Genomic DNA, 24,352 nt, shown 5'->3' with positions numbered 1-24,352 from the left:
TAAGTAACAACTTGATGTAAAAGCAATTGAATCAAGGTTATCTGTAGTAATCGGTACGATAAAACACGCAGGACCGAAAGACAGCGAGTAAGGTGATATTTGTGACAGGATTCAAAATATCGTGGTATTCGGTTGCCTCATATTGAAACGATCCGACATCGCCGCCCGTACATGAAGAACAGTAAGTTGTACCGCACACTCGGGTCTCCAATTCGAGTCTAACCGAAAGTCCTGGTGGTTGACCATCATCATCTGGACGAGTAGTGTTGTAAATCTGAATCAGAGGGCTACCAACTGTCTTGGCAGCAGAGCCTTTCTATGACTAGGATATGGAGTTAGCCGAAGGATCCATGTTACCTTGTTCCTTTGTTGAGAATTGGCTTGGCCATTATGTTCTTTGTATGTAGTTGAATGCGATAATAATCCTGCTATGTTATACGAATTCACAAAGATGGCTGCCTCGAAAAGCCAAACGCACACAGAAGACACAATAAAAAGTGAATGTTAAGTATTACTCAACTAAGTGGGTTTTATTAACCTTGCCTCGTCGTCCACAATCCAGAGTTATCCTCAGAAATAGTTGAGTCCATCCATTCTTCCACACATATTGAAGCCTGCTGGTTGGAATAGCAGTGGTATGTCAGATGATATAGTCTCGCGAGTGACCTTGGATATCAAGTCTGATTGCGGCCAATTCACAGCCATCATATCTGCGCCCCAGATTGGCGTCGAGAAGTCGGCATAGAAACCATTGGCCCACTGCTGTGCTAAAGTGCTGAGAGTGTCACTACCAACACTGTGATCAATGGATGTCTGCGAATCATCCTCACAGTTATCGAGACACTGTTCCGGTGGCGATTGCTCATCTCGGCAAGGCGTGGGTAGCCCGGTTTCCGGAACCACGACCTCCTCCTTGGGAACTTGATCTGCAATTTCCTCTCCGTGTTCGCTTGCAGTATCTTCCGAATTCTCGTCATCTTCTAAATCCATAAGGGGTGTTGGAGGCCTGGCTTCGATGCGTGGTTGCGAGTAGCCTAGTTTATGGATAATATCGTGAACTATGACCTCACCACAATTGTCCAAATTAGGTTCATCAAAGTCCCAAGTGTCTCCATTGCGCACCATAAGGTAAAGCCTTTTGACAGTAGCTTCGAGAACAGAGTGCGTTTTCTTATATACTTCTGTATACCTGATTTCGGATTTAGTAATTGACGTTTCATAATTGCGAGGCACATACCCGGGCGGAAGCTGCCTATAAGGATTCTTTGTGGTGAATCCAGTAGTGCAGACAAAGCCATCGCGCTGGCACCGTCTACAGGTTGTGTATCCAGCATCGCACTTTGGTTATGTTAGTCAATTTGCTTAGTTCAGCTCAGCAATACAAACCTTGGTCTTTCTTGTTCGGCACCTGTCACAAGCTCTTAGTACTTTCTGACGTCGAATTCTGGTGTCATTGCGTTGCTTGTAACCCTGTGCGTATGTAGAAGTCGACATTCCGTACTTCGGGGGACTAGAAAGGCGGTCTGCCATTGCAATAGAATGTGAAATGCTCGTTTGAGTATTGCGACCTCAGGGAAAAGGGTAATGTTTGAGTGCTTTGAATAAAAGTGTGACTCAGTGACGTATGTATATACGCAGGGAGGAAATGCGGTATGGGGACTGCACTTGTTAATAGATTTGATATGTAGTAGAAGTATAACTCCAGAAATGTAATTAAGGTATATAATCTTCATTTATTCAGTCAATCTCCGATGACTTACCCTTGCGGAGGATTTGTTATTAAAGTAAGTGACATTTGAAGCAATAGACTTTCACGGCACGTCACATTCTTAAAACGGTAATGGAGATATGGGCGGTAAGTTGTCATTCATTGTCTTTTAATAACCTGTCCTACGTGACTTTGATATGCATCGTTACATTATGGCGTTGGTGGCTTCACAACTGCCGACGGTTGAATAATAATTTTGCCGGTAGATCGACATCAACGCTTGGTTTGGTATGTGTTAACCTTAAACGCTACCTAAAAGAGATCATAAAGCACGGCAGAGAAGATTGCGGAGAAATTATAATAACTGCTTGCGGTATTCTATGACGTAGTGAAAACCGTGTCTTGGGCGATCTTCTACACCACTAACCCAAACGGTCCAACTCAACCCTCTCAGCCGTGTCGCACAAAAGTCCCTTGACTTAACCAAAATGCGTGGCAAACCAATCCAAAGCCTGTTTTTCAGCCTCCTTGCTCTGTTGAAACAGATTTTCGTTCTTCTCATCAACCCGCACGCAAAATCCGTGCCCAGCTCCAGGATACACTACCATTTCTGTGGGAGTTTCCAAATCCCTCCAAGTCTCTTTCATTAAATTAACCCGAGACATCGAGGTGACAATGTCCCTGTCGCCGATAGCTACTGAAACAGGCTTGATGATTTGTTCTGCGTCTCGAGGCAGCGACATCCCGCTTGGATGGCCCGTAAAAACAGCATCAACAAGCGGCATGCCATCTTTGGTAATAGAATCTGGATGCGCTAGAGTCAACACGGGTTTACCGCCCCAGCAGAATCCAGCCGCTCCAATGCGTCGCTGGGGACCCTCGCGCAAACGGACGGCCTCAAAGAAGGACCGAATTCTGGGCCATGACGCTGCCAAGCTGTTGTAGTAGAAGAAAGGTGCCATACCGTATATGGTCTGCGCGAGATACCAGCTATACCACGTTAGTCTATCATCTCAGATTTATTAGACCTGTCAGAGTCACCCACGGCTTCCATATCCAGTTCCAACTTGGAGTTGTATCAGTCAGCGGGCCCACGATGTCCTGTAGATCCCAGTCAGTACATCTTGCCACAAACCACAGTAGTGCCAACGTACAAGAAGCCATATAGGGGCCGATCTGCCATCCATGAAATCTGGAAGATAGACCAGAAAATTGCCATTCAAGGCATATTGATCAGCAAGAAGCCTGTTGTTCACAAATTCCCATCCAAATGCATCTGGGACAATGACAATAATGCCTTTGATGGGCTTATCATCTTGTGGGGAAGCAACGTAGGTTGGCCGTCCAAACATTTCCTGGACTTCTCCAGTCGGCTCTCCGTCATGGCTGTGGCCTTTGAAGCACTCGGAGCAAGACATAGTGTAGGTAAAGAACTGTCATATAGATCTATGGGATAAAGTTCAAGCAAAGATAAAAGATTCTAGTTAAGAAGTGATGTAAAATTGCGCTGTAACCAGTGATTCTTATACATCTATAATTTTAGACAGGTATCCGAAATTCCCTCCGCCGCTAAGCCTAATACTGATATCTCCGACGGACTCGGTCGCTATCTCCATCGTCTTTCCGAAAAGCCGGCCTCCGTTTCATATTGGATTCACGGTGTAATCCTATTTAGTACTACTTTTATACCTTTTCTGTTTCAATTAGCGAATTGGACTTCCAGAAGTTTTGGCTCCTATGACCCTTTCGTCTGTTATTAATAGACGCTGGCTAACTATTATCACTTTAAACTATGAATAGATATTTACTACTCTATCTTATTATTGCATTCTCTTTATTATCTTCCCAGCCGGTGTTTGTTGGCATTTGTCACATACACACACACATATATATATATATTTTCCCTGTGGAGAATCTTATATCCCTAGTCAAGAATGACCTTCAAATGGACATTGGTCTGGCTCATGTATACCACTGCAGTTATTTGTAAATCACATCCTGTTGCCTTCAGAAGAAAGCCATTATTATCAAACTCTCTTGGATCCAGCACCAGCTAAGGCGAGGTCGTGAGTAAGGCATTAATACTGACCTGATAGGACAGCTAGAGCAGAGGGTAGGGCAACAGCAATTGAGAAGGATGCAGTTGACAATATAACTGGGTATTAAGTCGAGCACTTTTAGTCTTTTACCGCCTGCTCTTACCCAACAAGGACTAACATAGAATATCTAGAAATCACATTTTGTATTGCTGCCTAATGCTGACTGCAGCTATTCTCCAGGTAGGCTATGCATTGGAATAAACCAATCAGCCTGACTGTGGCTTGAAGCTCGGTGCTGAGGTTCCAGCATACTACGCCTCACTACTTCTACCTCTCGCTCTGTATTTTACTCGCAACCAGTACTTCTTTTTCCTCTTCTCTCTTTTGAAGCGCGATTTCGGTGCGGCCAAGGTTAATGTGAAGGCATGATTGGGTGGAGTACAGTGGCTGAGCAGGACAAAAAGGCAGCCGGTGACGCCCGAGATATAGAGGCCACCTCAGCAATGCCTCAATCAACTGGAACCACATCTCAAGACCAATATATCTTATATGAGTACCCGACAGGAGAGCTGGGGCAAAAACGCATTGTCTCCATCCTCTCTCAGGCTTGGAATACTTTACGAAACGTCCAAATTCTTTTACTGTTGAGCATTTGAATTTGCTCGACTGCAATCAGTTCACTATGGACCCCATTTCAGCTCTTGGCATCGCGAATGCGACCGCTCAGTTTATCGCCTTTGCCTCAGAACTACTGTCCACCACCACAGACATATACAACTCAGTGGGCGATGCTTCTGCATATGCGTCTAACCTAGATACAGTTTATTCCCGTTTAAAACTGATTTGCAGAAACCTTAACCAAGGATCCCAGAAAGTATGCAGGGATCAGATCGCCGGAACAGCCGCTAACCCAGGTCTTGGTCACACTTTCGATTCGGGTACGCAGGGGGTTCCCGCAGACGTTCTTGAAGGTATGAATGAATCTGAACTACGAATGGGTAACACCTTGCCTGAATTGTGTGACGTGTACTCTACTCTTCAAGAGGTCGTCAAGAGCTGCGACCAGGACTCCACCATCATTCTTTCTCTCATCTCAAAGCTGAAGTTAGAGAATGGTGCTGGATCCTTAACCAAAAGCTTTAAATTGGCAATAAAGATGATCTGGAAGAAGGATGAAATACAGAGATTGGACGAAAGGCTCAAGCGGTCGCAGGCTATCTTGGTTACTACCATGGTGCGGATATCCAAGTATGTATCGACCAGTTTGCCTCCGCACTTGTACAATCCTAATGGATATTAGCATCTACCAAGCCCAACATTCTCGAGAGCTGGCGGCTTTGCGGAGGGAGAGCCTGGTTCTAGGAGCAAGATACTCTCAGCAGCTGTCACATATGCAAAGCTCACTCAGCAACATCGAGCGGGGCGTTAGATCCCAGCCCTGCGATGACACATTGATCGATAGAATCACCAACTTGGAGATGATGATGCGCCAGACTTCACTATCTGAGGCTAGACTACGCAAGGAGCTTGACATCATACGATCACTCAGCTTCAAGACGATACACTCCCGTCATGACGCCATCTGTGACGCACACCACGAAACATTTGGTTGGGCTTTTAGAGCTTCAAGCGATGAACAAACAAACCTGACTAAAAAGCAACGCGAGTCTCAGAGGAAGCTTCTGAAATGGCTTGAGCATGGCAGTGGAGTATTTTGGGTGTCTGGGAAGCCTGGGTCGGGCAAGTCGACCTTTATGAAGTTCGTTGCAGATCATCACATGACAATGGAGGCACTTTCACGATGGGCACATCCAGGTCGAGCCATTATTTCCAGTTGCTACTTCTGGAATTCAGGGTCTGAGATGCAGAAGTCATTGGTTGGCCTTCTGCAAACACTTCTTTGCGAGGTGTTTAAGTGCTGTCCACAGTTGATCGAAAGTGCGTGTCCCTCTAGATGGTCCCAAGACGTACCTCTTGGAGAGAAGTGGACAGAGAGCGAGCTCCGGGATGCCATTTCACGCATTTCGGAGCAAAAGGACGTCACTTTCAGGTTCTGCTTCTTCATTGACGGATTAGACGAATACGAGAGCGTCAACGGCGATCACAGCGACTTCTGCGAGTACCTTATGTCAATATCCAGTCAAAGTATCAAGATTTGCTTGTCCAGCAGGCCTTGGAATGAGTTTACCGACGCCTTCGGCCAAGACCCAGCGTCTAGAATATTCATTCATGAGCTTACATGGGACGATATATTCGTATACACTCGAGATAGGCTCCAAACGCATCCACGTTGGAAGCTGTTAGAGCCGCAGACACCTAAAGCGGGAACCCTGGCCAAAACAGTCGCTGTAAGAGCACAAGGAGTCTTTCTTTGGGTTTTTCTCGTGACAAGGCTCCTCAGGGAGGGTCTGAGCAACGATGATAGCTTCACTGACCTGGAGAAGAGGCTTTTGAGCATACCAACGGAGCTAGAAACATTCTTCAGGCAGATTTTGGAATCTGTTCCAAGCTTCTATCATGAGAAAATGGCTGGCACACTCTGTGTGGCACTTTATGCAAGAGAGCCTTTGGATTCTATGATATACAGCTTCGTGGGAGAGGAGTATGAAGACCCAAATTATTTCCGGCATTGTTTCAACCCAGAAAGTGACCTGAATCCTGACGAAGCCCAGAATCATCTGGTAGCACGACAAAAACAGATTACTCGTCGACTCAAAGGCTGGTGTCGCGGGCTTTTGGACGAGCAAATGGGAAAGGTCCAATTCCTCCACCGAACAGTAGGGGAGTTTCTCAGAACCCGAGAAATGTCAGAGTTCCTAGAATCAAAACTCCCTTCGAACTTCAACAGTGGACTTTCGATACTAAAAGCATATTTGGCGTGGCTCAACTTGTCCAGTCTCGAGGGCGGGAAGTTCATGCTGTTTGAAGACATAGGTATAAAGGATCTAGCTTTGTGCGAAAGTCCATTATATCTTGGACTTCAATCCTCTCTCAAATATGCTTCATACCTTGAGCTCGAGGATAGTGTCCCCAAACCATATCTGGACTCGCTTATTGACGAAATGGATATACGGTTGGCAAAAATGGCGAGGGCTATAAAACCACTGCTTGTGAACCATGTTCTGGAGACATCTGAACATGTTTCTGGATTGGTTCGTATAGCTGCTCTTGATCTGCCTTTGATGGGATATCTTTCCAGAAAGATTTTAAAAGAACCAAGCTTTCTCTCTATGTTCGGTCAGTCACCAATATCCACTGTATTATGGACTCCAACACTGTCACACATAACATGGCCGACTGAAAGCCGAGAAAAGCTTGAGTACTTGTTCAAGTCCGGCTCCAACTCAAACGAACTGACAGTGGGATCGATGCATATGGTGACCGTATGGGAGAGGTTCTTATCCGAGATTCTACCAAAAGGCTCCCCGACAGGATGGAATAGAGCTGGCCCCAAGTTTCAAGACGCAATCGAGCTTGGCCTGGTGCAAGTCTTTCTAGACTTTGGTGCCAATCCTCGGAGCAAGATCTGGTTAGACTCAGTTAATGCTGTGTCTGCCTTGACTCTATTCTTGGCTGCTGGCTTCGACCTCGAAAGGCATGAACAAGCCCAAGAAATGTACTTCCAAGCACTAGACTGTTTCATTCAAGGAGGGGCAACACTTGATAGTACTGAGAGCTCTGGCGATGAACCTCGATCGTCTGGCTTGGACCAAACTCTCCTCGAGGTCTCCATGATCGACTTTGCTGAGTTTAACTGCGTCATGGGAACAACTACTACTGGATCCGCCCAACGGCACTGCGAGCTTATTTTTGACCAATTCGAAGAGAAGTTGCGACCAGTTGATACCATCAGTACTGAGACGCCACATCATCTCTTTTTCGCAGGATTGCTTAGAAGGATCTTGCCATGCGCTTACAAAGCATCATGGCCTTTGGACAGGTACCAGTATCTCATCGAGCGGACTCTAGAGCAGACTCTAAACAACGAAAAGCCATCGCCTGGTAGTATTTGGCGTTCAGTCCATCTAAAGAGATGCAGGACAGTCGATTCCGACGAACATGGAAATCAGGCAAAACGAAGGTTGTTTCAGGATAATTGAGTGATAAGGGCTAGAGGTAATTATATAGTTTGCATGTATAAAACTAAAGACTTTACTTTATAGGCTAATGAATTAAATTGTATAAGTGCCATTTTAATTTGATAGATTTTATATAGCTATAAGTAATAATATTATTTATTAAGCAGCTTATGTTATAGTTCATAGTATAGTTATAGCTTTTTATTTCACTTAGCTTATTAAATATTTATTAAATGTTTATTAAATATAATTAAAAAATAAAAAATAAAAAATATATAGTTAAAGGTATAACTAATTATTAAGCTTAAGACTTTTATTAATTATATTTAATATAACTAGTATAATATATAAGCTTAAGTATAAGGATAGATATATAGTATGTGGTTACGTCATCTGAATTTTCCTGGCCAGAAAACAGAGAGCTTAATCCAGCCGGAAGAACCTAGTGGGATCTCATAAATACAATATCCGATGGCTACAAGTATAGTTACGAAGAGCTTATTACTGACGCTATGATGTCGTATATTCCGGGGCCGTATAGGAAATATCAGGCTTTATCTAGAATTTTTGAAGGTAAATTTCTCTGTCTATTTCAAGCAGAACTGACTGACGCATATCTCTAGTTGGACAAGATGAGTTTTCCCAAAGGCACTGTCCCAAGCGGTGTTTCGGAATGGGATAATGGCAATGGGTCATTCCCTGGCCTGGAAAGTTTTCAACTCACAGCATGTAACCAAACTAACTCTGAAGGCGCTGTTACAATACTGACTTTGCGTTTTTAGCATCGAAGCTGGATCGAGAGGAGCGCAAACGTAGTTTATTTTGCCCGACATCCTTCCTCTAAATCGAACATATTACTGGACTGAGGAGTAGCAATAAGCTCGTAATAGATATTGTCTCAGGTGATCAGTGACATGGTTCAGCAATCACGTAGACTCGGGCATTCGCTGAGTGCAGTCTCTAGGGTAGCATTGGGCCAGCAGCCAACTACAACGCATCTGGCTAGCTTACACTTACGCTACCCCACAGGAGCCACATTTTCTTGACACAAGGGCGCACTAACTTATCTCTCACGTAAGGACCCAAAAGTAACTAGTCAGGTTGGTGGTTGATTTTCACTTTCAACCTCCTGTCCTTGACAATGTATCATCCATAGCACCTGATGTGTGACTAGGATACCAAAAAACGACAGTAATTTACCTTGCCTGTTCCTTGACAAGACGCCGACGCCCAGTTCGTGTCGCCTTTCGTGCTCCCCACCGCCCTCTGAAGCACGTGCATCAACACCTCAAGTGTCGTTCTGCAGCCAGGCAAGGAGTCTATTCGCCAAGACCCGATTTCTGATTTGCTTACTACTGTTCTTGTCTGTTATCCAATGGAAAGTGAGCGGTCTGCCGATCCAGACCGGGCCATGCTTCTACCCCATTGCGAGGAGGATGACTTGAGCTTCTGGTGCCGACAGCTTTTCAATGATGACCATCCTCAGTCCGTCCTCCCAGACGACTTCTCCTTTGGTTCCTTACCTGACGACCTGTTGTCTTTCGATTCATCATGGCCTACCATTGGCGAGTACACTGATCTTACATGTCATGGCAACCTTCCTCCCCCGGATGCTCTCGTCTCTGAAGCCTCCCAACATCACCAACCTCCTACGACCTCTTCTGTCGCACTATGTCGCTCCCACGACAACGGCTCATCGCCCAAGATCGGTACTCGTTTCTCCAAGGAGGCACTCAAGATTCTCAAAGACTGGCTGTCCTCTCACAGCGACCATCCCTACCTCGACGAGGAAGACCGGGAGATGCTACAGCGTCAGACAGGACTTAACAAAACACAGATTTCTAACTGGCTTACCAATGCCCGCCGTCGGCGCAAGGTCCAACGACCGAGGTCTACCTCTCCTTATGTGCGCAATACCTGGACCGGCCCTATCGACATTCCACGACGTCAGGATACATCTGCCTTTCAGAACAATACAGGCAGCCTGAACCCCCTGGAGCGCTGGGTCGATTCACCTCCCGAGAGTGAGCCCGCTTCTGTCACCGCGATCGCTCGTGCCGTGGCCTCGAACTCACACATTTCCTCGGGGCAAAACACTCCGCGCTCCTTTGCTTCCACCGATGATGGATCGAACCCGTCAGTTCATAATGTCTCTTCTGCCAGTAGTGCTGGTACGTCGAGCGGTGCCTCTTTCGGTTCCATGACAAGGCAGCGCGGCCGCCGCCGAAGGAGACCCGTTACTAAGCGTAAGGAGAAACTCGCTTCAGCTGTACCACTCAAGAAATTCCAGTGTACGTTCTGCACCGATACCTTTGGGACTAAGTACGATTGGCAGCGACATGAGAAGTCATTGCACCTCTCTCTGGAACGATGGATGTGTGCCCCAAATGGACCTCGGGTCACGGATCCCCAGAGCAATCAGATCTACTGTGCCTTCTGCGGCGAAAATGAGCCCAGTGATGATCACATCGAATCCCATAACCTCTTGGCTTGTATGGAGAGGCGGCCTGAAGACAGGACGTTTTATCGCAAGGATCACCTCAATCAACACCTAAGGCTTATGCATAATGCCAAGTTCCTCGACCGGAGTATGAAGTCCTGGAAGGTCATAGCTCCTGATATCCGATCACGCTGCGGCTTTTGCGGTATAGCAATGCCTAGTTGGTCCATTCGAGTGGACCATCTTGCGGAGCATTTCAGAAAAGGCGTTACAATGGCTTCCTGGAGGGGAGACTGGGGCTTCGAACCCCCGGTGCTCAAGATGGTTGAGAACTTTATCCCTCCGTGTAAGCCTCCCACTCCTACATGAAGCAATTGAAGAGTCTATGATCATCGAGGCTATCGTGACCGAGTCAAAACTGACGTTATGCATCTATACAGATTTGATCGACATTGATCGTCGCTCACCGTTCCCGTACATCGCAACCGCTGCGAAAGCCGAGACCCCCGAGAGCTCATACGAGTTTATGAATCGGGAACTTGATCAAGTTACAGCCAGGTCACAGGAGCCACTAACACTAGAGGCCCAAAGTCGGGAGCTGAATCAAATTGCACGAAGGCAACCTTGCTCCGAAACGGTTTCAGGAACAGCGGGAGCCTTCTTCTTGACCGACGTCAACTGTTATCGACGCCTCAATCGCGAGTTAACTCGCTACGTCACCTCCATCATGTCACTCAATAATCCGAACTGTCATGTACCAACGGATGCCGAGATTCAGCATCAGGCGCGGTGTATAATCTTCGATGAGTTAGTGCCGTTTCATTCCTTTGCAGATATTTATCTACCTATGCTGACCACGTCCCAGCGATGACCCATGGAATCAGACCGCTGCCGATAACGCCGAGTGGCTGCTGCGATTCAAGCGAGATGTTGGCATCTTGCCTTCAGGGCCTGGTCTTCCGCTGGACATCAATTCTTGGAGCATTGTCGACGGTGGCACAGGTTTCGCTCCTCCATTCGCCTTCCCCAACGAGAAAATGTTGCACGCTACTTCATCCTCGCCGTCGTCGTCAAGCGCAGCCACACCAGCCCTGACGTCTCACGGCTCTGACAAGGTTGAAATATTCGTCGGGAATGAGGAATCGCCCTTTGAGACCAATCAGGCTTTGCTGGACGGGTATATACAGACCTTCTCGTCGCGCTACGACCGCCCCGCTACTGTCTTTTGCTCGCGCGAGCTCGAGAGCAACCTCGTCAGCTTCGTCGAGGCGGAGATAGCCCGTGGCGCCGGCTTCCCTTCGGATGAGGCGTTAAGATTGCGTGGCCGTGAGATTCTGAGCTGCGATAAGACAGCAGCTGATGATCCTGATCTGCTTGGAAGATTTAAGGCGTGGATGATGAAACTACGCCATAAGCAGACGGTGGCCATGCCTTGTGATAACAATATCGACCTGAATAACGCGGACATAGATAGCCTGTTGGCTGATGCGAACTTTGATATGATATTTACATAAATTTAGATATTTCCTATTACCTAACGTCGAGTCTTGAGTTAATACAATGAATGGCCCCTCTTTGGAAACTACATAATGACATGTCGACAACAAACTTTGACAAGAAAACTTCTTGAGCTTTAACTCTCATCGCGACACAAAATGCCGGCGTGACTCACCTTCCTTTCATTATAAATATCATACTTCTCCCTTCAATTCAAGCAGTCACGGTAATCCTCTAAGCTGATCGCCATGACGCCCGAGGAATCGATTACCCTCATCAATGCCAATCTGGCAGAAGTCTTGAACCCCGAAATCATCGACAATGTGATCCTCAGAAAAGGACGACCTCTCCGTGTCTACTGGGGAACTGCCCCAACTGGAAAACCCCACTGCGGCTACTTCGTACCTATGGTAAAGATCGCAGAGCTCCTCCACGCAGGGTGCCACGTCAAGATCCTCCTCGCCGACAAGCACGCACACATGGATAGCCAAGCACCTCCTGATGTGATCAAACACAGATTCGACTACTACAAACTTCTCATCCAGAGCTCCCTCAAAGCCATTGGCGTGGACGCCTCTCAGCTCGAATTTGTAGTGGGGAGCTCATTCCAGGAGACCAGGGAATACGAGGCCCGCCGATTTCAATTCTCGAATAACGTCACCGTGTCGCAACTGATAAAGGCCGGTTCAGAAGTCGTCAAGCAAAGCAAGAATCCGACACTCGGTAATGTGGAGTACCCCATCTGGCAGAGCCTCGACGAAGAGTACCTTAATGTCGATGCAGAACTGGGCGGGGTAGATCAACGAAAGCTATTCACTTTTGCGATCGATCATATGCCAAAACTTGGATACAAAGTACGAGCATACTTGATGAACGCCATGGTCCCAGGTCTTGGAGAGGCACAGAAGATGAGTTCAAGCGAGCCAAACTCCAAGATAAACATTCTTGATACCCCAGAAGAAGTCACAAAAAAGCTCAGAAAAGCCGTATGCGCGCCGGGGGAAATTGAAGGGAACGGCGTCATTGCGTTCGTAGAACATGTCATTTTCCGCGTCGAGTCACTGAAGGCTGGTGACAAGCCAAGGTTTATTGTCGAAACACGAGAAGGCGAGATTTTGGTTTACGAAGACATTTCCAAGCTCAAAGAGGATTACGCCAGCGATATTCTCACACCGCAGATGATCAAACCCGCGCTGATGAAAGCACTCAATGAGCTTCTGGAGCCAATTCGCAAAGACTTCGAGGCAGATGAAGAATGGAAACGTATTGCCAATCTGGCGTACCCGGTTGAAGAAAAGCCTGAGAGAGGGAACAAGGTGAAAAACAACGGCAAGAGATCTAAATAGCTGCCTATTCGGATAAAATGCCATCAGGCTACAGACAGTGTGACCTAAATGGTAATCTACTAGCTTCTTTATGGTAATAGATTAAGATCGGATTTCGCATTAGCAATGCTAGGTAACCTAATCTCACTCAAGATTCAAGTCCTGCTATTTGCTGCCCTGCGTACCATGACTGCAACTAATTGATAGATAAAGCCTTGGCCCCGTTGAACGTAGGATATTCCTGTAAGTAATTAACGATTAACCGAAATGTTTTGATTAATAATAAACAGCATATAAAGCCATTCAATTAACTGAACTACTACAAGATTGCTTTAATTTAGTCTTAAATCATTATGACTGTTAGTTACAGCCTTTGTCAATGCGATAAGCTCCAGCACCCTCAAAGTTGGTCGTTGGATGTATCATCTTAACAACCACTGACTTGGACCCTATTCTTGCTGTTAGAACGTAATTCTTTTCACTTGACATAGAACTTGTTATTCTACTCCCCTTTAGGAATTTTAAAAGAAACCCAGAATCCTCGCCCAATGACACATTTTACAGGGCCGTCGGGCACGTCTCCGACATGGTCGTCTGGCATCATGGCTGGATCATATGGGTCTTGCCCACGACCCTTGAGGGAGAATGCTCCATGTGTACGGCCGATCTCTTTCCCGTCAACAAAAACTGCGTGCTGCTCTGAAGTACCTCTCTGGTCGGCGACTGAGAGGACCCATATCTTGCTCATAAGAGCTGAGGTCTATGACAAGTTCTTTACCTTGGCCGAAGGTGTAAGAGGTCCAGGGCTTCACGTAACCATTTATACAAGGTGTATCCTCACTGCAGGATGCGTAATAATACAGTTCTGGGATAATTAATCTATTCTTTTTGATTTTAGTATTATTGTTATATCTTGCCTCGTGATTCCTTGGAAACCCAGGATGTAATCACAGTTATCCATGTGCGCAAACACGCTTGTTGGCGTTTGTATGGTATTCCCTGTAGCTATTTGCTAGTCATCATGGTAAAATGACTATGTTGTTATCTACATGTGTTATCTGCTGTCGAGACTAATCGTTCATAGGTCAAATGAGCAGAGAGAACTTACAAAAAGTGGTCTGATCTATAGTCGGGAATGACCCCGCGTGTGTTTGCTGCAATTAATAGACACTAACCCTTAGAGGAAAGTGCGCGAAAGAACAGTGCTTATTTCGTGATAGATATATTTTGCTGTCATGACGTCAGCATTATATATAGTCACCACCTGTTGAGATGTCATAAGCTTCAACCATCAATCACCATGATGGCAGCATGAGACATTTATACGTGTGTCTTCAGTACCCACGTACGAAAGCTTCTCATGTGCGACTCTCCTTTGGGCGTCGAACTTGGGGTTAAGAAGGACGCCAATTATTGCGCCATGTTTGATGTCATGTCATTCATCTCCATTATGTCACACCCGCCACTGCATGCCTCTTATAAGTCCGTGAAGCCGGCGAAATGTAATCTCGGCATTTCAAGTTCTGTGATCGACTCCCCGAGTTATCATCACTCAGATCACACCAACAACATTGACTAACATGGCGGCTAAAAGCCCTGACTCCCTCATCGGCCAAGGGCCATTCCATGCTCGTGTCCACCCAGCTAAGCCTGCTGTAAACAAATGGGTGAGTAGCTGCACACTACCTTACATATTCCTTGCTCACCATTTCTAGCATAAGCCGGGTAATGAGAAAGGCAACGATGCCGCGCCAGAGTACCGCGCCGAGACCTTCCCACCAGGAACTGCACCCGCAGAGCACACTTTCCACCCGAATCCCGAGAGCAACTACACGACTGAAGCCTTGAACATGCCTGCTCTAGACATGCCAGGCTCGACGTCAAAGGATATCTACAATTCTATCGACACCGTCCATGGCAGACCACTGATCGGCCTAGAGAACCGTGAAATCAGAGGAGTCCATCCGAGAAAGAGGAAGAAGGAACGCAGTGGTCTGGAAGGTGTAGGTGCCAGTACAGCATACTCTGTGTTTGACAAGGTTAGGGATACGGTTGCTGATAAGCCCAATGTGGAAAAGGGGCTTAGGGGTTACTCTGGGAAGATAGAGGGGGGATTGGCTGCTGATGGAGCAGAGTCCATGCCGCCTGTCAAGGCAGATGAGCGGGCTGTTCGTGAAGGTCCCCATAAATCTAAAGCTTGACAATGGGGTGATTGTACTAGAGCTAGATAACATGTGTCATTTGCAGTTGAGGCTTGTGGCTCAGAGCTTAAATCAGCAGAGAGATTTTAGTGTCCCATTTGAGGATAGCGGGAGTGATAATTGTCTAGATCAAGTAATTAAAGTTACAGGATCACCTTTTAGCTGCAGACAAGTACAGTAGAGACACGATAAAATACACTGACAGGGGAACTAGCGAAATCGTTCGATAAGATTGTTCGGGCTTATTGGCCCATTTTGACTTTGGCTACTCCATGGTACCCTGAAAATCAGGATCAACCGAGGTCATCATACCCCAAGTAAAAGAATTTAATTGGCTGGATGCAGGTCATATCTCATTTGACACATTTGTAGAGTGGGTATCATTGACTGCAACCCTAACGATACAGGGTATGGATATATGAGACAACGACAACTCAAGATATCGTCATTTATTTATCACCTCAACAAAGATTCCAAATCAACATAAAGTTTCGTATAGACTTCAAGGGTACCAGGGCAAATTACGTGCATAATGACTTTTGTTTTCCATCATGGGCGGTAACAAGTGCGGGGTCGTTTTACGGCAGTTCTCGGTGCAATCAATTCCCCTGTCCAAACATCCCTCAATTCGGCAATTATCTATCGCCTACAAGTAGATTGCGTCGCTGCATTCGTAATACCTACAGCCTTCGCTTAGACAAAATGACACATTATGATGGTTCTAGAAGCTTAGACACGTGAAAATGCTCGCCATCATGCGAAAACCTGTTCGAGGGAGCCTGAGCCATTGGTCAAGGTGTCTATATAATTTGCCTCCAAAACACACGGCTCGACTTGGGGGACACTACCAACACCCATCAAACTTCAATCTTGCCAATATTCGCACTGCCAAAATGAGTCAAGTCTCGGAGAAAGCACCCGACAGGAAATGGTGGAAGGAAGCCATTGTCTACCAGGTTTGAACCCCTTCCTCCCTGTTACTGCAATAGACTTATACAAAGTTTAGATCTATCCCGCGTCGTTCCTTGATACCGATTCTAATGGTATCGGGAACATAAACGGGATCACAGCTAAGCTGGACTATCTCAAAGAACTGGGCGGTAAGAAGTATCCCGATCCTATGTTCATGATCTAACGAGTATATGTTAGTGGACATTCTCTGGATTTCACCAAGTAAGACCCCTCGATATATGGCGATGTTCCCAATCTAACATCTGCTTTAGTTTACGAAAGTCCACAGAAGGACATGGGTTATGACATTGTATGAACCCATTTCCCGATGAGATTGAAGTAGCACGCACTGACTTGGCCACAGTCGAATTACCGTGGAATTCATCGGCCCTATGGCACAATGCAAGACGTGCACCACTTAATCGACGAGCTCAAGGCACGCGATATGAAGCTCATCATGGATCTAGTGGTCAATCACACCTCAACTGAGGTAAGAGAAAGCTTTACATTCTGTGTTCAATTTTACGTGACTGATTTCACCTGACGCTATAGCATCCCTGGTTCATCGACTCAGCCTCGTCTGCAGTAAGCGCGCGACGAGACTGGTATATCTGGCGTAAGCCAAAGTATGACGCCCAGGGTAATCGGCAGCCACCGAATAACTGGTGTAGCCTCTTTGACGAGACAGAGTCGGCCTGGACCTATGACTCTAAGACGGATGAGTACTATCTTTCTCTCTTTAGTCCTTTTCAGGCCGACCTTAACTGGGAGACCCCGTTCGTCAGAGAGGAAGTCTGCGATATCCTGCGCTTCTGGCTCGACAAGGGCGTCTCTGGTTTCCGGATGGACGTCATCAACCTCATCTCCAAAGACCAGAGATTTCCCGACGCAGAGATCCGTCACCCAGGCAGGAAGTACCAGCCGGGAGAGTGCTACTTTGCCAACGGGATCCGTCTCATGGACTATCTCCAGGAGATGAAGACCGCCGTATTCTCAAAGTACGATACTCTCACTGTCGGCGAGATGCCATACCTTGAGAACGAAGAGGAGAGACTCAAGATGGTCGAGGCTGAAGAAGGCGTGCTCAACATGATCTTCACCTTTGAGATGATCGGCCTTGACATCGTTCCTGAAAAGGGCCGCTTCAGCAATAAGCCGTGGAAGGTCAGTGAGCTGAAGGACATCGTCGCCAAGGCATGCAGGCTCGTGGATCAGAACGGGTGGCATACGCTATTCTGCGAGAATCACGACCAACCTCGTTCCGTCACGCGTTTCTGCGATGATTCGGATGAGCATCGCGTCGCAGGCACCAAACTCCTTTCAATCATGCAGACCAGCCTTCCTGGTACCTTATATCTGTATCAGGGAGAAGAGCTGGGTATGCGGAACGTGCCCAAGTCCTGGGAATTTGAGGAGTACATAGACATTGAGTCTATTTCCTACATCAAGAAGTAAGTCTCATAAATCCTATCTGATAATCTTGAACAGGTACTGATAGGCCCTTCGTTGTATAGTGTCTGCGCCCAGTTCCCAGAAGGATCTCCTGAAAGGAAAGAGGCAAAGAACCTTCTGCGCCTCAAAGCGCGTGACAATGCCAGGACTCCTATGCAGTGGGACTCTACATCCAACGGCGGCTTCTGCCCCGCGGGAGTCAAACCCTGGATGCGCGTAAACGACGACTACACCATCGTCAACGCAGCGCTACAGACTTCTGCAGGACGGGCAAACGACCGTACCATGCTTGTGTCGCCTTATCGGTTCTGGCAGCGAGGTATCCAGATACGCAAGAAGTATAAAGACATGCTCGTCTATGGGGATATCGAGATTATTGATGGGACACACCACAATGTCTTTGCGTTCAAGAGGACCAGCAACGACAGACATTCCATCACCATTCTTAACTTTAGTAAGGACGAGGTGACCTTCAAGTTTCCTGAAGGTGAGGGGGTCAGAGGTTGGGCTCTTGGGAGTTACGACGTGTTGTCTCTGGAGAGGCCCAGGTCGGGGGAGATACAGCTCCTACCTTGGGAGGGTCTACTTGGTATTGCTTGAAGGGTCTCTTGCTTTGTAACCGAAAAATCAGACTGTCATTAACGTTTACGAAATTAGTTCGATATAGTTAATACAGAATGCCACAGATCGCTGATAACATGTATTAACTTGTAGCATCATGCTTTGCAGTGGTGATCCGTCGCAACTTGGCTTATTAGATCCCATTCTACGCTGTCGCTAGATGTGATATTTGTAGTAGAGACTCGTGGCTGGGAGCTTAAATCAGTAGAGAGAACTTAGGATTCCATTGACGATAAGAGTAAGTCTGAGGGCTCTATGGTAATTCACCAAGTTGTTTTATGGGGAAATACACAGATTGAAGAGTTTTATCGTAAGATTGTTAAGCTTGCTTCTGCAACCTATAAAATCGTGTCCTCATTCATCACCTGTGTTCGCAGCCTAAAGCTTAACCTTACAGGTAACAGTCAACCCCATAAATGCATCGTCCTTTAATTGTATAATTCGAGTATCATTACTGTACAAAATCATTGCTGGCGTGTAATGAGTAAAACGGGAGGGTACGATACTGCAACTTAAACTCTCCGACGTCAAACTATAGATGCCATTCCATGCTCAAATCTTAGACCCCGTTCTCATACTCATCAACCATGTCTCGATATCCGCCTCGCTGTTACCTTTCAACCACTTAATTGTTGCGTCCCGCACAGTAGCCGAAACCCTCTCATACTCAGACCGATCCTGCATAAGCTTGGTGATAACCTTGACCCACGGTACTACATCCTGCTCGGGTATCGTGTATCGTCCCGACGCGTCGCGCTCTCCAGTTATGGGAGTCACCGGCATGATATAATCCAGTCCAAGCATAGACTCAGAGAGCGCACCTGCATTTGATGACACAACTGGAATGCCCCGGAGGTGAGCCTCAACCACCACCATGCCCCAGGCCTCGCACCAGAGCGACGGGACGACAAGGACTTTGATATCGCGCCAGAGATCTTTTTCTACTGCACAGCACGGACGGACACTGCATACTAGTTAGATAATCTTCGATGTCTAAAGCTACATAGGCAATGGAGGTACTTACGTCATGTTAGACAATTCTTTGATCTCTTTTACAGTTGCATCGTCGGCGCCCCAACTCATGTAGGTCAGAAACTCCAACTGCGGGCACTTCCTTGCCAGATTGACCAGTATGCTCGCACCCTTTACCGGACAGGGGTTTATCATACCAACGAACTTCTTGTCCCAGTTAAAGACCCGATCTGGGATGACATGGTCTTTCCCGCCCATATACGTCCAGGGATGATGTACCAAGAAGCGCGTTTCCAACTGGCCGTGTTCAAGTGCATACTTGCGTATCGTCTCAGACACGCTCCATATCCCGTCGAGCTGCTGGAAAAGATCTGCTTCCCGCGTTGTACTCGAATGACCGGGCAAGCCGCCAGCAAAGGGGCCGAAAGGAAGTTGCTCGGCTGTATGCACAACTGCTATACGAGACATGGTTAGGTGCGCCAGTTCTGGGGCGAGACTAGCTTTCATGGATAGGCCGTCATTGGAAATAATGTGCGTCGGAGAAAAACGTCTGATCTCTTCTTGGAGGAAGGAGATGAAATCCATGAGTGGTGCTGAAGACGTTCCATTCTACGATGACGGTTGTCAGTAATGTTGAATACTTGAGTGATAGACATATTTATTTACCTCGATATACTCGGCTGACATCCTGGCCAGCTGGTTCGGTGACTCTACCTTGCCGCCAAACGCAGCGTCAAAGCCCTCGCTGTCGAGAGCCAGCGTCTCGACACCGTCTTCCATACACAGTTCGTGCACCTGCACATCTTGTCCGGGCTTGTCGCTGTCTGACCTCATGTGGAAAACTCCCTTACGGAATCGCGTATCAACCTCGTCGCTTCTATCCATATAGCTCTCTACCTCGCCTCGATACGAGTAGCAGAGCTGGCGGACACAGTGGCCTCTGGACGCGAGGTAGCGCAACAGCGCGTGATTAGCCTTATAACCGCCTGAAGAGGAGAAAAGACCCTTTGCGGTCTGGATAAGAAAGACGCGCATGATGTTATGCTTCGGTTCTAGTAGATAGTTGCAATGTGGTTTGGTGGGGGGGGAGTCGGGGTCAGTGGTTTTCGGGGATACCAATATCCAATGACATTAATGAGGATTTAATGGAACTGGAAATGGATGTGAGAAGAGGGCCGAGTTTGTGCGGTGAATAAATAGGAACAAAAGGTTCGCACACAGGAGTTTAAACACTGATATACGTAGAGGTGCGTTAATTCGCCTTAGAGTTCAAATCACAGAACCTCATATCAAACGTTCACTGTGACGCAATAGCGGCCTCGCCCGTGACCCAGGCCTATAGCCCCTGCCATTCCATCAATAGTGTCGGTCACTATTTCATACGAATGGCCCAGCATCAAATACGTCAAATTAGTAAGTTATAAAATGACAGATCAGATGATAACTGATCAAGATTGATGATGTTACTGAAGTGATGAGATGGTGCTTCACATGACGCTGGGGCACATCTCGGAAGCTTCTAGAGTTGCCTGTAGCACTTCCAGTGTCTTGAAGCTGGAGCATAATGAGAGAGGACAGAAGGCATCTGATTGCTGCGAAGATGATTAGACTTTAGGCTATAGATACGCATGACACGAATGTTGATTTATAGTTGAAGCTTCTGAGATCTCAACGACACATATCATGCCAACACACTGAGAAATCCTAATTAAATTCAGCTTAATAGACCAAACGTGCGATTATCAGATGTCAGCTTAAGGATGTGTTTATATATATCATATAATGGGTTATATTAGAAATTAAATAACTAACAAACTTTACTCAAATGTATAACTAAAAAACCTATAGTATGCCTGTAAGCTTTAATTAATGTAAGTAGAGGACTAATAAAAAACAAAAATAACTTTAAATCTCTATATTTATCGGAAGAACTTAATGCAAATCATGGAAATCGGCGTTATATACCACAGGTATGAAATTCAATATATATAGCAGAACGTATTGTGAAGACAATACAGTCTTTGCTTTAAATAACGCAACCAACCTGCCGATAATGGACCTGCTTCTTTGATTTTACCGTTGATCAGAATGTTTGTTTTCTAAGGTGAAGAGAACAAGAGGTATACTTGCACCACGTCAGCAGTAATTTGTATGAGACTTCAATTTATCTCACGAGCTAAGTCCTCTATCTCGAACCTGTGCATCATTAGTTCGCAGCCATTCATCCCGAGCATGATTGTAGGTTTCAGCGCAGAGTTAGGGCTTCAATAACCGCCAGACGTCGCGACGAGGACGTTGAGAAGTCCAGAACTTGACCACTGTCAAAAAGAGTTGCACCACAGGCATGGCTATTCTGTTATTACCCAACATCGCAACTGACATCACATCAGGCTATACTCAGTCAATCTCGCAAGAAGTAAGACACGCAGAATGGCTGGTTCTGTCCCCGGACAGTCACAGTAAGCTAGGTAATAGATAATTCCTGGGTAAATTATAAATTGGTATTAGAATGCAGTGACTTCAAGCTCTTTGTTCGAAGTAAACATAATCATGTAATGAGGTTGCGTGGCCAATTAGACAGAACCAGCGGCAAACAACTTCTCAAACCCAATAGGGCCAAAAGGTCCGTAAGAAGGATGGAATCACATAAGTCGAGGTGCAGTAAGCTGGTCAAGAGCTCTCATCACAGGACCGCATACGAGACTTTCACTGTGACGCAATTACGACCTCACCTATTAGCCAAGTCCACTTTATGCCATCAAAACATGAAGGAGCTTTAGCCAGTTTTGATGTAATCAACCGTGTTCTGATTACCACTGAGAATGGACTGAATTTGATATGTGATAGATGGCCGACATGAAGAGATGTGATGAGATTGATACTATTACTAAAAGGTGGAGAGAGCGCTTAACACGCTGCTTGATTCCACTGTTAAGATATTGACTCGAGATTGAGATTGGATTGAAATACCGAGGGAGTTAGTAAGAAAATCAAAAGAATCTGTTAATAATTCTTTGCGGTAATTTCAATAGAAATCAAAGCGCACTTCTATGTCAGACGTATGTAAGGTTACTAACGCAGAGCCGAATGCATCGTGAAGGAAACACGATCCATTGTTCGGCACCCCTTATGATGTTATGTCTTGTCAGCGGTGATGAAAAGATTGATAACAGACTTGTTCAGCTTGAGGGTCTTCCGACCAGGGTGTGAAGTGAATATATTGAGCATTTAACTCCTGAGTTGTCATATATGTGATATCGATCTTCTTAAATCTCACCTTTGAATCACTGCTCCACCACTTCAACACCATGAATTCATTGCAGCGAGTTCTTTCAAAAATTCCATTAAGCCCAAGTCCAGACTCTGAGCGGCTGGAAACAAACGGAGACGATATTGTTGAATTCAGGGACGCCGATGTTGATAATCCAAGGAACTGGTCACCGGCGAGAAAACGGTACATCACCGCCATCACGATGTTACTATTGGCAAACGGCAGCATCGCCAGTAGCATCACAGCAGGAAATACCCAATCAATCACTCAGGAATTCGGCATCTCGAATGTCGCCGCCCAGCTCACGACGTCGCTTTTCCTGCTGGGCTTTTGCGCAGGGCCTTTGTTATTTGGCCCGCTATCCGAGTTCTACGGCCGGCAGTGGTTGCTATATCTTACATTCTTTCTCTACTTCTGCTTTACGTTCCTGACGGCCTGGCCGACGAACTTGGGTGGTTTGCTGGTGGGAAGATTTCTCGCTGGATGTTTCGCTGCAGGGCCGTTTGCCATTGTGCCTGGAGTACTGGTTGATCTATGGGATAAGTGTGAGTGCGGCAATGCCATGGGTATCTTGATTTGTGTTTGCTGGGTTGGCCCGGCCCTGGGTACGGTCATATCTGGGTGCTTTGAGCTGAAGAAGGATTGGCGTTGGTCCATGTATGCTTGTCTTTGGCTCGGGTCATTTACTATGATGCCTATGCTGACGATTCCTGAAACACACGGCCCAACGGTTCTTGCACGAAAGGCAAAAGTGGCTCGACACAAAGGTCACGACGTACAGGCTGCAGGGGAGGCTTCCAGACCAAAGCTACTTCAGCTGTACAAGACAGCTCTGACACGACCGTGGGTCCTCCTCTTCGACACAATCTCTCTACTGTGCTGTCTATACTCATGTCTCATTGCTGCTCTGCAATACATGCTCTTCAGCATCTATCCCATCGTGTTCCAGGACCTGAGAGGATGGAACCCCGCTGTGTCACAGCTCCCCGTTCTCGGACAGGCCGTCGGCGCCGTCTTCGGTCTTCTAATGGTGCTTTATCATACGAGACGACGCAAGGCAAGGGTGGACATGGGGAGGGAGATGGTTCCAGAGGACCACATGGTTCTAGCCATGATAGGAGGCGTGGGACTACCGACTTCGATGCTCTGGCTGTGTTGGAGCGCCCAGTACAAGTCCGTATACTGTTGCATTCTCACGATAAGACATCCGGACTGATTTGTCAGTAGCTCCACCCATTGGATCGTATCGACAGCGGGTGGCACGGTTCTGGCGACATGCCTGATGCTGATCCATGTATCTTGCTTTAGTTACGTCGCTGACACCTACGCGGACTACGCTGCTTCTGTCATAGCTTCCAACCTCGTTGCAAGGTGTATCAGCAGCGCAGGAGCTCCTATCTTCACTAGTCAGATGTTCGAGGCCCTTGGAGTGGGCGGCGGAGGCTCGCTGATTGCGGGTGTGGCAGCGCTTCTTGCTGTCATACCATTTCTGTTCTACCGTTGTGGCCACGCTATCCGATCACGGAGTAAATACGCTCTTGCTTAGGCTGGGATATCAAGGCCAAGGAAGATAAATTCGCGTGTTTGGACGGGGAGCCCCTGAGTGTTGAGGATTCAGTTAGCAACGTCATTCTCGCGACAGTCAGCGAAATGTCAACTTGACTAGGTTGAGCAGACGCGACGCGCTAAGTCTAGATGGAGCTTCTACCCTGTCAGTCTTGGGTCCAATAGATGCACCGCAACAAACTCCCGACCATCACATTGTGACAAACCGAACCTTACTTGTCGGAGCCATC

The 24,352-nt window shown here is 46.8% G+C and overlaps 9 protein-coding genes across 9 annotated transcripts; 6 read left to right on the top strand and 3 right to left on the bottom strand.

The window, feature by feature from the left end:
* Nucleotides 1-570: 570 nt before the first annotated feature.
* Nucleotides 571-1,530, bottom strand: FPRO_05581 (uncharacterized protein; the record flags this gene model as incomplete). Its single annotated transcript, XM_031229600.1, has 3 exons — nucleotides 571-1,189; nucleotides 1,238-1,338; nucleotides 1,387-1,530. 3 exons carry the CDS (start codon nucleotides 1,528-1,530, stop codon nucleotides 571-573), a joined length of 864 nt encoding a protein of 287 aa, XP_031079820.1.
* A 657-nt stretch (nucleotides 1,531-2,187) lies between these two features.
* Nucleotides 2,188-3,126, bottom strand: FPRO_05582 (uncharacterized protein; the record flags this gene model as incomplete). The annotated part of the gene is made up of 3 exons (XM_031229599.1): nucleotides 2,188-2,698; nucleotides 2,754-2,809; nucleotides 2,863-3,126. The coding sequence occupies 3 exons, from the start codon at nucleotides 3,124-3,126 to the stop codon at nucleotides 2,188-2,190; spliced, it is 831 nt and encodes a 276-aa protein (XP_031079819.1).
* A 1,303-nt stretch (nucleotides 3,127-4,429) lies between these two features.
* Nucleotides 4,430-7,847, top strand: FPRO_05583 (uncharacterized protein; the record flags this gene model as incomplete). The annotated part of the gene is made up of 2 exons (XM_031229598.1): nucleotides 4,430-4,995; nucleotides 5,048-7,847. The coding sequence occupies 2 exons, from the start codon at nucleotides 4,430-4,432 to the stop codon at nucleotides 7,845-7,847; spliced, it is 3,366 nt and encodes a 1,121-aa protein (XP_031079818.1).
* A 1,354-nt stretch (nucleotides 7,848-9,201) lies between these two features.
* FPRO_05584 (uncharacterized protein) lies at nucleotides 9,202-11,780 on the top strand (the record flags this gene model as incomplete). The annotated part of the gene is made up of 3 exons (XM_031229597.1): nucleotides 9,202-10,612; nucleotides 10,707-11,073; nucleotides 11,132-11,780. The coding sequence occupies 3 exons, from the start codon at nucleotides 9,202-9,204 to the stop codon at nucleotides 11,778-11,780; spliced, it is 2,427 nt and encodes an 808-aa protein (XP_031079817.1).
* Nucleotides 11,781-12,011: 231 nt separating this feature from the next.
* Nucleotides 12,012-13,109, top strand: FPRO_05585 (putative tyrosine-tRNA ligase; the record flags this gene model as incomplete). Its single annotated transcript, XM_031229596.1, has 1 exon — nucleotides 12,012-13,109. One exon carries the CDS (start codon nucleotides 12,012-12,014, stop codon nucleotides 13,107-13,109), a length of 1,098 nt encoding a protein of 365 aa, XP_031079816.1.
* Nucleotides 13,110-14,668: 1,559 nt separating this feature from the next.
* FPRO_05586 (uncharacterized protein) lies at nucleotides 14,669-15,289 on the top strand (the record flags this gene model as incomplete). Its single annotated transcript, XM_031229593.1, has 2 exons — nucleotides 14,669-14,755; nucleotides 14,804-15,289. 2 exons carry the CDS (start codon nucleotides 14,669-14,671, stop codon nucleotides 15,287-15,289), a joined length of 573 nt encoding a protein of 190 aa, XP_031079815.1.
* An 893-nt stretch (nucleotides 15,290-16,182) lies between these two features.
* On the top strand, nucleotides 16,183-18,292 carry FPRO_05587 (uncharacterized protein; the record flags this gene model as incomplete). Its single annotated transcript, XM_031229592.1, has 7 exons — nucleotides 16,183-16,245; nucleotides 16,296-16,389; nucleotides 16,439-16,462; nucleotides 16,513-16,550; nucleotides 16,605-16,730; nucleotides 16,793-17,691; nucleotides 17,755-18,292. 7 exons carry the CDS (start codon nucleotides 16,183-16,185, stop codon nucleotides 18,290-18,292), a joined length of 1,782 nt encoding a protein of 593 aa, XP_031079814.1.
* A 573-nt stretch (nucleotides 18,293-18,865) lies between these two features.
* FPRO_05588 (uncharacterized protein) lies at nucleotides 18,866-20,320 on the bottom strand (the record flags this gene model as incomplete). The annotated part of the gene is made up of 3 exons (XM_031229591.1): nucleotides 18,866-19,277; nucleotides 19,338-19,894; nucleotides 19,952-20,320. 3 exons carry the CDS (start codon nucleotides 20,318-20,320, stop codon nucleotides 18,866-18,868), a joined length of 1,338 nt encoding a protein of 445 aa, XP_031079813.1.
* Nucleotides 20,321-22,593: 2,273 nt separating this feature from the next.
* Nucleotides 22,594-24,102, top strand: FPRO_05589 (uncharacterized protein; the record flags this gene model as incomplete). Its single annotated transcript, XM_031229590.1, has 2 exons — nucleotides 22,594-23,729; nucleotides 23,784-24,102. The coding sequence occupies 2 exons, from the start codon at nucleotides 22,594-22,596 to the stop codon at nucleotides 24,100-24,102; spliced, it is 1,455 nt and encodes a 484-aa protein (XP_031079812.1).
* Nucleotides 24,103-24,352: the final 250 nt, after the last annotated feature.

The sequence above is a fragment of the Fusarium proliferatum genome (genome assembly GCF_900067095.1).
Source record: "Fusarium proliferatum ET1 genome assembly, contig: FPRO_scaffold003, whole genome shotgun sequence".
Lineage (NCBI taxonomy): Eukaryota > Fungi > Ascomycota > Sordariomycetes > Hypocreales > Nectriaceae > Fusarium > Fusarium proliferatum.
The sequence above is the reverse complement of the archived record's forward strand: the minus strand, read 5'-3'. Positions and strand labels throughout refer to the sequence as shown.